The sequence below is a fragment of the Mastigoproctus giganteus genome, chromosome 6 (assembly GCF_048544385.1).
Source record: "Mastigoproctus giganteus isolate SK-2022 chromosome 6, ASM4854438v1, whole genome shotgun sequence".
Taxonomy (NCBI): domain Eukaryota; kingdom Metazoa; phylum Arthropoda; class Arachnida; order Uropygi; family Thelyphonidae; genus Mastigoproctus; species Mastigoproctus giganteus.
This window is the reverse complement of record NC_143580.1, coordinates 126,750,923-126,763,524: the sequence shown is the minus strand read 5'-3', so window position 1 is coordinate 126,763,524 and position 12,602 is coordinate 126,750,923. Positions and strand designations below refer to the sequence as shown.

Below are 12,602 nucleotides of genomic sequence, written 5' to 3'. Positions count from 1 at the left end.
TAATAGTTATCCCCGAGGGCACATACTGGGCCATCATACCTTAGAAAAGTGTTGCAGGTCCATGCCCTATGGATAATTTTATTTGTTTAATTTTAATATCTATCATTTCACTATATTTACATTTATTTCTCATTTTTACTTTAATTTTAATATCTATCATGTCAATTTTATTTCTATTATTTCTCATTTTTAATTTAATTTATAGCATTAAACATAAATATAAAAAAAATAAATTAATAATATATCTACTTCCTACAATAACAGAAGCAAAAATATACAATTGTCCCAAGCTTTAAATTATAATTTAACATCCAGTCCACTCAGGAATGCAGAGCATTAGATTTTGCCTATGGCAAGGTAAACTATCATGTCACGGATAAAACCTAGTATGTCTGCACAATAAATAGTACTACCCACCCAAAATCTAAAGAAGGCAGGAAAATTGAACATTTTCAGTCTGACCACCACAGAATATGGAGTTGAAGTACAGTTTATTTTAATCTGATACATACCTGTGGGGCTTTGAATCTCCTATCACAGTTTGCTGTCATATACAATAGCCCACCCTGTTTATTTAAAAATTAAGTACATATATTCAAAAAATTACTCTTTATTCCAAATTATTCACCAAGTAATTACCTAAAGATAACCTAGCAAAACTGGTATAGAGATTACAGAAATGTGCATGTATAATGCATTCTTCTAGTATCGCTATATGTCTGCTCAAAGCCCCTGAGGGAGTAGCAGATGTATGGCCGTAAGGGAGAATGCTAATTTTCTCCAATTTTCTCTCTAATATCTCTAATCTTCTTTAAATTTTACACTAACTTTATTGTTTTTATATTTATATGTATCTAGGGTATATTAGGCTATCCATACCAGAGGTAGAGATATATATATATATATACAGGTGACCCCTGCTTAACGCTGATCATTCGTTCCGGAAAAACAGAGCGCTAAGTGAATCCGCGCTAAGCGAGCGCTGCTTTCCCATAAGGTAACATATGTATTTGTGAGCTGCGGTCGGTGCCATAGGATATTTCCTAATCAATAATAAACGGTAATGAAAAGATGCACAAATGTCGGTCAAAATATTTAATATTCAAATATTTGCACATACAAAATATTCTGCATTACATACGTATAATTATGTGGTAACTACTTGCGTCTCAAAAGTAAACAAAATTCCAATTAAAATAATGAATTTAATGGATGAATTTAATCATGAAAAATGTGTGGATTTTGAGTTGAACTTTGGCCCGCTTCCAAATAAACTAAAAGGGGTATTAATTTTAAATGGCCCGTAGCGTTACCACCCAACAATAAAGTCAACCGATCCTTCGCCGCTTTGAAACTTGGCATGTTTTTTGTTCTTTCAATATGAAACTTCTTTTAGGCATTAGTTTCCACAAAAGTCCTGCTTCATCTATGTTAAAAACTTGTTGAGAAGTATAACACATAATACCCCTCTTCAATAATTTTAACAAGTTCTTTTTTGAAAGTTTCGGCTCCTTCTGCACTAGCGGCTTCTCCCGGGATTTTAAATCTATTCTACCAGTTTTAAATGGTTCCACATTTTTTTTTTTTTAGGCGAGTTTTCTTCAGATCATCGTATTGGCTAATCTCTCTCTCTCTCTCTCTCTCTCTCTTTTTTTTTTAATATTTAACTTAACTGAATTCTGCATTGGAATATTATCTTCAAAAAAATTAGTCTTTCCATTTCAATCCTAATAGCCGGTCTAGTCCTAGTTGCTTGCAGTGGAACAGCTATCTTTCCCACTGCTAAAATTAATTCTTTATTTTTTCATAATTGTTCTTACAGTTAAATTTGCGAGTCCTAAATTATGGCACACATCCGCTTGTCGTTGACCGGAATCGATTCGCTTCAAAACGTCTAATTTAATTTTCAAATTCAGTCTTTTTCTTACATTTATAGTCTTCGTACTGCGCCCAGACGTTGTTGCATTTTCATTCCTGTCGGTCATTATTAGCTCCTCGAAAATATAACTGCGTTGGTTGAATTAATTATGATACAATGTTCAAGTAAACTGTCCGTTACGCACGATGTCTAATGCTGTACTGAGTGATGACTAGACTTCGGATAAATGCATATAACGCAAATATTACAAGCAATATACGTGATCATTTTTTTAAAATGTTGATCTCGGAACTACGTAACAAGTGACTGTACTTAAATTAGCGTGAGAGAAAATTTCACTGAGCGTGGGAAAATTGCTCAAGTCGGCGTGGGAAACGTTTTAATGCTGTTTTGCTATTCATTTTCAAGCTATCGACTCCATCAAATGAAACGATTTCGATAAATATGTCAAAAATGTAATCTGTAAAAGAGCGTTATAGTGATCTGTGACAGCGTTATAGTCAGATACGGGTTATAATATAAGAACAGCGTTATAACGAATCAGCGTAAAGCAAACCGCGTTATAACGGGGGCCTGCTGTATATATAACTAGCAGGTTGGTTGAGGGTCACTACAAACCTTGGCGCCTCCGTAGCCAGGTGGGAAGGAGCAGCAGTGCGTAGCACATGCTTCTTGATTAGACTGGGGTTCGAGCCCGTCACCACCAAATACGGAGGATGCGGAAAGGTCAGGGAATGACCACCTCATATCCCGGAGCAATATGGCCTTAGTTGCTAATGCTCCTAGAAACCCAGTAACTACAAACCTGATGCTCCCGAGTAGTACCAAAATTAATTATTCAGAGAAACTCGAGCATTTTTTCTTCTAAACAATATGATTTGGTGTTCTTTTGTAATTGGTTAGCTAGATTTTCCTCTGACTGATTACTGTTGTCAGTGTGAGATGGTACTTTTTATTATAACATCTCACCTAATGCTGGTATTTCTCAAGGTTCAGTTCTGTTTTTTCCTCCTTTATGTAGTAGTAGTGGCATGTGATGCAAGAAAGCAAGTGTATGAGCTTATGCAGCATCAGCCAAAAAATATATATATATATATATCACTCCATTCCATCCAAATGCCTGTCCAGTTCCTCCTTAAATTTATTGAACCTATCAACTTCCACAACGACGGATGGAAGTTTGTTCCAGCAATTAACCATCTGCTGGCTAAAGGCAAATTTCCACACATCTATTCTACATCTGTCTTTTCTTAATTTGAATTTATGCCCCCTTAGGTTCGTAATCTGAACAAGTGGAAGGATCCCATCAGAATTCAGTGTGCTCAACCCATTCAAGGCCTTATACACCTCGATCAGATCACCACACAGGTGCATAGTCTCCAGCTGCTGGAATTTGCAGAACATAAGCCTCTCTTGGTAAGAGGGTCCCTTCATTCCCCTCACCAATCTTGTTGCCCTTCTCTGTACAAGTAAATCTACATCCTTCCTAAAATGAGGCCTCAGCACCTGTATGCAGTACTCAAGGCGTGGCCTGACCATTGCCGCATACAGAGGGACAATTACCTCCTTTTCCCTGCTAGCAAAATTCCTATATATCATTGACAAACCCCATGACCTGCCCTGGCAGCCTGTCTGCATTGCTCAGAAAACTTCATATCTGATTGCACAATTACTCCCAGGTCTTTCATTTTCTACCACCTTAAGTGTAGTACCACACAGTTGGTACGTTTCTCTGGGGTTACTTCTACCCATATGCAGTACTTTGCATTTGTCAAGGTAACTTCAGTTGCCACTTCTTAGCCCATATGCCCAAATTCTCTATATCCTGTTGCAGTATGTTGCAGTAATGGTAGCACACTGCCATTACTGTCATTAACAACCCTGCCAACCTTTGTATCATCTGCAAACTTCAACACTAAGCCTGATATACCTTCATCAATATCATTGATAAATATACAAAACAACAGTGGACCTAACACCGAACCCTGTGGGACTCCACTAATAAATTAGTCCAAGAAGAGCAGCACCCATTGATTACCACCCTCTGTCTTCTCCCACTTAACCATCCTTTTATCCATTGTAGCAACTTACCCTTAATACCATTCTGCTCCAATTTGTTCAATAGTCTTCCATGTGAAACACTGTCAAAAGCTTTCCTGAAATCTAAATATATGATATCAAAATTATTTTTTGCATCCGGTTCCTTTGTAACCACATCATAATATCCCATCAAATTTGTCAGACAAGATTTTACCTTATCAAACTGATGCTGTGTCTGAATTATTGCCGCAGTCTTGTCTAGATGATCCTGCAATGCATCTTTAACCAGTGACTCCATTATTTTACCCGGAACAGAAGTTAAACTAACTGGTCTGTAATTACTCGTGTCACCCTTCGATTCCCCTTTGTGAATTGGGGATACATTTGCACATCTCCAGTCCGTGGGGACCTTCCCCGAGTCCAAGGATGCTCTCATAATTATGGCTAAGGGTTTTCTTAGTTGCTTTGCTGCCTCCTTTAATATAACTGGATAAATCCCATCCACCCCAGGTGTCTTTCTTATGTTTAACTTCATAAAAGTTAAACATAAGAAATTGTTGAAGTTATTGTCCATCCTTCATAAAGGATGGACAATAACTTCAACAATTTCTCCTCCACTTTGCTCTCAGTTATTACAAAATCATTAAGCACTCTGCTACAATTTGATAACCTTCTACCATTTTAAACCTTAACAACTCCTCATGAATGTAGATGCAAAATACTCATTGTTTGTTTGCTATCTGAGCAGGATCATCAACTGTCGAACCATCGATATCAAGTGTACCAATCAGATTCATCCTCTTCCTTTTAGAGTTTATATAAGTAAAGAAATCCTTGCTGTTTTTCTTAGCATCTTTTGCCAAAGATTTCTCGTAATCTGCCTTCCCCTGCCTAACCTCCTTTGTGACCTGATTAGACTAGCTTATATCTGCCATAGGCTTCTGAGTCGCTTGATAATTTATATGCATCCCATGCATTTTTCTTCTCTGTCACGAATTATTAGTTCATTTGATTACCATTTAGACTTAAACCTTGAACAGTATTTCTTAATAGGTAGTATTAAGAAATTTAGTAGCATCCACGATTAATTCCTTGAATGCTTCCCACTTAGAATTTACTGTTGGTAACATCATCAGTTGATCCCGCTGTACAGAATTTAAAAACTGTCTGAGACCACTGTACTAACCTTTACAGAAGCAAAAACCCTTTCCTTTACCCCTTATGGTAATTATATCTATAAGTAAATCCCACATCAGTACACTGTGATCATTGCCTCCTGGTAGTTCCTTTATCTGCAAATTCTTATACACGAATGACCACTGCTGTAACCAGATCAAGAGTAGTACCCTTTCTGGTTGCCTCTCGAACATGCTGCTGCAGAAAACTATCATCCAATAAATCCACAGAAGTCTTACTAGTGTGTGAGTGACCAACCCCCAAGTTCCAGTCAATATCTGGGAAGTTAAAATCCCCCATTATAAGACATTCTGATTTACTAGCCCATTTTATTTCTCTGTACAATTGTTCATTGTACTCATTCGAGTCATTAGTCCTATAACACAGTCCTACTCTTTTTTTTTTTTGCTTTCACAGTACTTATGTCACACCAAACTGACTCAACAGTGCACTGTTCATCTATGTCAACTGGATGCACTTCTTTTGATTTTGTTTTTCTTAATTAACAGCATAACACCTCCTCCCTTCCTATCCTGTCTGTGATATCCCAATAATATCTGCCTTTGACGTCTTGACGAACACTTCAAATTCATCAAATTTATTTACTATACTTCTAGCATTGGTATACATGCAAGTATACATGTACCTATCCTTATTATTAGTTAACCTAACACATCCCATATACCCACCTGTTTCATGATGACTGCCATCAGTCCCCAAAACCCTCAGCACCCCTCGCTCCAGGTCACTACTTATTCTAATAGAAGTTGTGGAAGAACCACCTTCACCTCTGCCTGCGACTACTTTTAGTCTGTGAAATCACCCCAAGCTAGCAGTTTTCCGACCCACCTAACACTGCCTCGATAGCATCGGCAAATATTATTGCACCCTTTCTATTTAAGTGTATCCCATTCCTGTAGAAGCAGTCACTCCTGTTAACAATTTTTTCCATGCCGGAAAAAATTCTACCCCTTGAACCTTGCACATTCCCTCCAGGGCCGAATTGATTGACAAGGCTCTCATCATGTATTCCCTCCTATCGTGTCTGGGCAGAATTGCAGACACTTTCAAATTTAACCTTAATTCATGTCTCTTTTGCAACATTGACCTGTACTTGTTAAGTAAATCTGCAGATCTCCTACTCTTAATGTCATTGGTGCCAACGTGTACAACAATATCACATTTTGTGCCCTTTAAAGATGATATGCTTTACAACGTCATCAACTTTTGCCCCTGGCAGACATACCCTGGTCCTGTTCCATCTGTCCTTTTTACACAATATATTCCCCGTCTCCCTGACAATAGTCACCAACAATAACTAGTTCCTTTGGGACCAGCCTTGGAGATTGCCGCTGTGTTGCCTAATGCCCAGGAGTGAGATCTGGCGTTGAGTTAGGCAGCTGAGAGCTTGAGAGCCTCGTATTAATTTCTTCGAGGGCATCTACCCTACACCTCAAGCTCTGAGTTGATGCCTAATTTCTAGACACTCTCTGCACCTGGCTCACACAAAGACATCCTCCTTGGCTAGATAGTGTTCTGTTCCAGAGAGTTCGGCAAACATTTCACTAGTTGTACATTTTTTTTTTCGGAGCCTGTAATTCGCAGCTGTAATTTTTAAAGAGAGTCAGCGTCTTCTTAACTACCTTCTTCCACTGACTGGAAATCCTTTCCATAGTTTTGCTAATTATGGCACCTGAATTTGTTCCCTTTTAATTTAAGAAAAACTGCTGTGCACCAAATATCATTCTCCTGAATATTCAAACCCTAAAGTGGTGATTTCCAGATAATTGTGCAGTGGGATAAAGTAAACTTAGCTTAATTAACTTCACCACTTCATTTGTTAATTTTTCTCAGCATCTGCTGCTACTGTAATCAGATTTCTAGACAAGATTGTATATACAGTAAAAGTTCGAAAATTTGGAATGCTCGGCAACTGGGTTGAACCAGATTTTCTGGATTCTCAGGCAATACTTTTAAAATTCAAATTTAAGATGGAATAAAGGAGAGATGAGCAGGTAAATTTTGACAGTTTATTCATTAGCAAATAAAGCATGCTTCATTTTCCGAAACGAGCAGTTTCAAAGATAAAGTCAACACCTGACAAAGATGTAAACAGAAATTAACCACAAAAAAAAAAAAAAAAAAAAAAAAAGCGTGTAATGCTTGAAATCTGTTTAAAAATGCACTGCTTGAAGCTTTTATTGCTTTCTTTAAATGGCGTCTCCGTAGCCAGGTGTGAAGGAGCAGCAGTGCGTAGCACACGCTTCTTGATTAGACTGGGGTTCGAGCCTGTCACTACCAAATACGGAGGATGCGGAAGGGTCAGGGAATGACCACCGCATATCCTGGAGCAATATGGCCTTAGTTGCTAATGCTCCTAAAAAAAAAAACCAAATAACAAAATAACAAATGCTTTCTTTAAATACTTTTGTATATCATCTTGTTTACGACTTTGTATTTTCTTTGTGATAAAATTATTGTGCACCATGTGTGCATGCATGACGTCCTGAAGACTGAAGCTATGGTTCTGTTCCATAAATTTAATAACCGTTTCAGTGGACTTTTCTGTAGTAGCCCAAGATATCTTTTCTTCTTCAGCTTTGTTGTTTTCTTCACCAGATTCTTCTGAATAATTCTCTTCTATCTTATCAGGAGTTATAATGCTTTGAGTTATTTCTTGATCAGTGAAAGTCACTGCAACTTCATTGTCATTTTCAAAGCGTATCCATTCTTCTATGTCATCAGCATTAAGTTTGTGTAGTGGGTTGTCTTCCGTACATACTTTTATAGTTTCCATCAGTTCTTTCACTTCAGATACCTTCAGCTTTATATGAAATCCTTCAAAATTTTCATTTTGATCAGATTGTAGATCTGCAAACATCACATTTGCTCATAACTTTCACCAAACTCCTGAAAGAGTTATGGGCTTGGCTACATTCCATGCAGTTGCGAGTGAAAATGTTGCATCTTTGATTGTAAAACTGCATTGAAATTTTGAAGGGTCAACATTCTTATGCATCATTTTCGTCATAAAATCATATTTTTATAGTGACATTTAAAGTTCCTAATGACTCCTTGATCCATGGATTGAATTAATGGTGTTATGTTTGATGGCAAGTAACATGCAAAAATATTTCCGCAATCAGACACTAATTTTGATTCACAAAAGTGGGCCCTACAGTTGTCAAGAAGTAGCAGGCACTTTGTATTTGCAGGCTTCCCCAATTTTCTCAAGTTCGGATGAACTGATGGAACAAACCAATCGTGAACTTATCTTTGTACATCCAAGCATTCTTTTGGCCTCTATAAGTCACAAGTAAATGTACAATTCCTTTAAATTCCCATGGGTGCTGAAATTTACCAATCGCCAAAAGCTTAATATTTTGCAGACCTAAAGCATTAGCTCACATAAGAACGGTTACTCTTTCCTTATTAAGCTTAAACCCTGTTACATTTTGTTCTTGGTTTCCAGCCAAAGTTTTTGTGGGTGAACAAAAACTTTAAGTTCTGCAAATTGCATCACCTGGAGAATAGGCACTTGAATAAGGCCTTGAATGTGTTGAGCAAGCTGAATGCTGATGGGATTCTTCCTCTTGCTCAGATTAAGAACCTGAGGGGGCACAGATTGAAATTAAGGAAAGAAAGTTGTAAAATAAATGTGCAGAAATTTGCCATTAGCCAGTGGGTGGCTGCTTGGTGGAACAGACTTCCATCTTTTGTTGTGGAAGTTGATAGCCTAAATACATTGAAGGCTGAGCTGGACAGGCATTTGGAACGAATGGAGGAGTGAACTGTGAGGTGTGGTTTTTTTTTTTTTTTTTTGCTGATGCTGTATAAGCTTGCATCATATGCTTCTTGTTCAAAGGTAACAAGTATTTGTTCTTTACCATCAACCCATATCTGCCTCTAATCAACTTTAGTTTGTAATACCTTCATAGTTTTGATTAATATTGAGAAGCTTTACTCAAATTCCTGTGATCAATCATGAGTTTCAGTTTTAAAAAAGAGGAGGAAAATTAGATAAGTAGCTACTGATTATATTCAATTATGTATAACTAAGTAGTAGATTTTAAAAATTGGTATGCAGTTTAATATAAAATTTGACATATTTTCCTTTACATTAAGGATCTTATATGATCATTAATTATATTTCTAGATATTGATTCAAAGTGTATGTGAAACTATGGTTCCAAAACTAGTAGCAGAAGATATACCTTTGTTATTTTCCTTGCTTTCTGATGTCTTTCCTGGTGTATCCTATACACGGGCAGAGATGAAAGGATTGAAAGATTATATTAAGAAGGTTTGCAAGGAAATGTACCTTGTCAGTGGTGAGAATGAAGAACAAGGAGGACTTTGGATGGAAAAGGTAATTGTTTTAATCACTGTCATGAAGACTGAACTTGATCTAACCTTTTTTATATTGTAAAAATATAAATTAAAATAGGCCTTTTATTAGGTTTCTTTCATTAAAATTAATGCAAGAATAATTAAGATTATTCAAGGATAAACTCCAATATAAAAGTAAGTTGCATTTATGTTACAATATATCCTTGATTAACTTCTGTTGGTTAATTCTATTGCATTATTCAGGGTAGAATGTATTTCAAAGTATTTGCCATTCCTTTACTTAAGATAGAAGGCTTTATATACTTCTTAGTATGGATAATTCTCAGTATATGTAGAATGAAATTCCTATCCTGAGCAAGAATAGCTTATCTACTTTAAAAAGTAGACAAGCAGAATCCTGAGAATTTCCTGTGCCCCTAACCTGCATTAGAGGCATACAAGTAATATATTTTAAATAATTAAAACCATCATTCACCGCTGAAACTGAAATACAGTTTAACCGGCTAAATGTACAAGAAATAGTTGATTTCCAAATGCAGGTGTTATACCTCTTTCTTTATTTCCCACACACACACACACACACACACATACACACACACACACATACACACACACACACACACACGCAGGTTCTATTCTACAATTCTCTTTCCTAAATTTGAAGTTATGTCCCTTCAGGTGAGTAATCTGAACAAGAGGAAGAATCCCATCAGCATTGAGATGCTCAAACCATTCAAGGCCTTATATACCTCAATTAGATCACCTTGCAGGTGCCTAGATGCCAGAAGCTGCAATCTGCAGCACTTTAGCCTTTCTTGGTAACAGCAACCCATTATTCCACTCGCCAATCTCGCTCTCCTTCTATGTACTCTTTTCAGCAGCTCTACTTCATTTCTTAAAATGAGGCCTCCAGACCTGTATCCAGTAAAAAGGTAAAGTGCAGCCATTATCAACCCACTACAGGATGGAAGCCTCCTCAACAATTCATGCTGAGGGAAATGGACCATAATCTACCACGTTGGTCCAGTGCAGGTTGGCAGATCGACCGTATTAAGCAGTCAGGGACTTGAACCCCAGTCTACTCAAAGAGCGTGTGCTACTGCACTCTCACTCCTGACCACTCGGCTACGGAGGCCGTTGTTTAATGCCCAAGTTTGCAGATGATACAAAGGTTGGCTGGGTTTTTAATGACAGTGTGCTACTGCAAAAGGATTTGGAAAAGTTGAGCAAATGGGCTGAGAGGTAGCAACTGTATCCAGTACTCAAGGTGTATCCCTGCTAGCAAAATTCTAGAATATCATTGACAAGACACATGAGCTACTCTTGCTTCCTGTCTGCACTGCTCAGAAAATTTAATATATGACTGCACAGTTACCCCCAGGTTCTTTTCATTCTCCACTACACTGAGTGAAACACCACCCAATTGATACGTTACTTTGTGATTACTGCTACCATATGCAGTACTTTACATTTGTCAATGTTAAACTTCATTTGCTACCTCTCAGCCCATTTGATCAACTTTTCCAAATCCTTTTGCAGTAGCGCACTGTCATTAAAAACCCAGCCAACCTTTGTATCATCTGCAAACTTGGGCATTAACCCTGATATTCCTTCATCAAAACAACAATGCCCAACACCAAACCCTGGGGGACTCCAGTAATAACATTAATCTATGAATAGCAGTGTCCATTGATAACCACTGTCTTCTCCCACTCAACCATTCTTTTATCCATTGTAGCAACTTGACCTTAATGCCATACTGCTCCAATTTGTACAGTAGTCTTCCATGTGGCACAGTATCAAAAGCTTTCCTAAAATCCAAGTGTATGATATCAAAATAATTTTTTGCATCCATTTCCTTTGTTACCACATCATAGTATCCAATCCAAATTTCCAGACAAGACTTCCCCTTAACAAACAAACCCATTCTGTGTTTGAACTATAACTGTAGTCTTGTCTAGATGATACTGCATCGCTTACTTAACCAGTGACTCCATTATTTTCCCTGGAACAGAAGTTAGACTAACAGGTCTGTAATTACTCGTGTCACCCTTCGACCCCCCCCCGCCCCTTGTGAATTGGGGATACATTTGCAGTGGTCATGAGCGAGAGTGCATTAGCACAAGCTCTTTGAGTAGACCGGGATTCAAGCCCTTGACTGCTGAATACGGTCGATCTGCCAACCTGCAATGGACCAACGTGGCAGATTATGGTCCATTTCACTCAGTATGAATTGTTGAGGAAGCTTCCATCCTGCAGTGGGTTGATAATGGCTGCACTTTATTTTTTGCAAATCTCCAGTCCATTGGGACCTTCCCTGAGTCCAAGGAATCTTTCATGATTATGATTAAGGGTGTGCTTACTTCCTTTCTGCTTCCTTTAATATAACTGGATAGATCTCATCCACCACAGTTGCCTTTGTTATGTTCAGTTTCAACAATTTCTCCTCTACTTTGCTCTGAGTTATTACAAAATCATTTAGCTCCCTGCCAGAGTTTGATAAGCTTCTAGCCTCCACTTTCCTACAGACTTCCTTATGCCCTTCAATGTGGTGGTTGTAGGGCCCAGCTTTGTTACACAACTCCGGCCTCTGCTTTGACAAATGGGAGGTACTGGACCGGCCTGACTGGGATAACTCGGTAGGTGGTTCTTACTGCTAGGATCAACTGCTTTCCAATAAGTCTCCCTCCCTTTGGTCCTGGAAAGGGATCAAGGATTATTGGAAACCTGGGTATGATGCTTCTGAGCGAATTTGGCATCCCACATGTGTTTGCAATACGTGCTAGTTCACGAGTGGGCATCCCCTCGTAGGGATCCGTGGTGGTTGAGGTAATTAGGGCATCTGAAATTTTTATCTTACTCTCATGAGTAATTAAATCCTCCTTTTTCGTCTGGGGCCCCAACAAGGCTGCTGTCTAACCGATGCAATGACGCCAATAATACCAACTCAAAAAGGCCCAGAACTGAGGATAGAGCACAATCAGTGGTGACACTGATTGTGCTCTATGAAGAAAAGTGTCACCACTTTTCTTCATTGTCTATTCCACTGGAGAGCAATAACTTGGGAAAATGTCACCATTCTTCATCCAGAGAATGGTTGGTAGGATCTCCAAAATCCGTCAAAAGGCTGTGTTCTGGAGCCACATCATTAGGAGGA

The 12,602-nt window shown here is 38.2% G+C and overlaps 1 protein-coding gene across 2 annotated transcripts in view; it reads left to right on the top strand.

The window, feature by feature from the left end:
* Positions 1-12,602, top strand: part of Dhc64C (dynein heavy chain, cytoplasmic) — a 1,460,071-nt gene that overhangs the window by 568,891 nt on the left and 878,578 nt on the right. For both annotated transcript variants that reach the window (XM_090376486.1, XM_090376487.1), the window contains exon 39: positions 9,252-9,464. In XM_090376486.1, the coding sequence (XP_090232612.1) occupies positions 9,252-9,464 (213 nt within the window). The remainder of the gene's footprint in view (positions 1-9,251; positions 9,465-12,602) is intronic.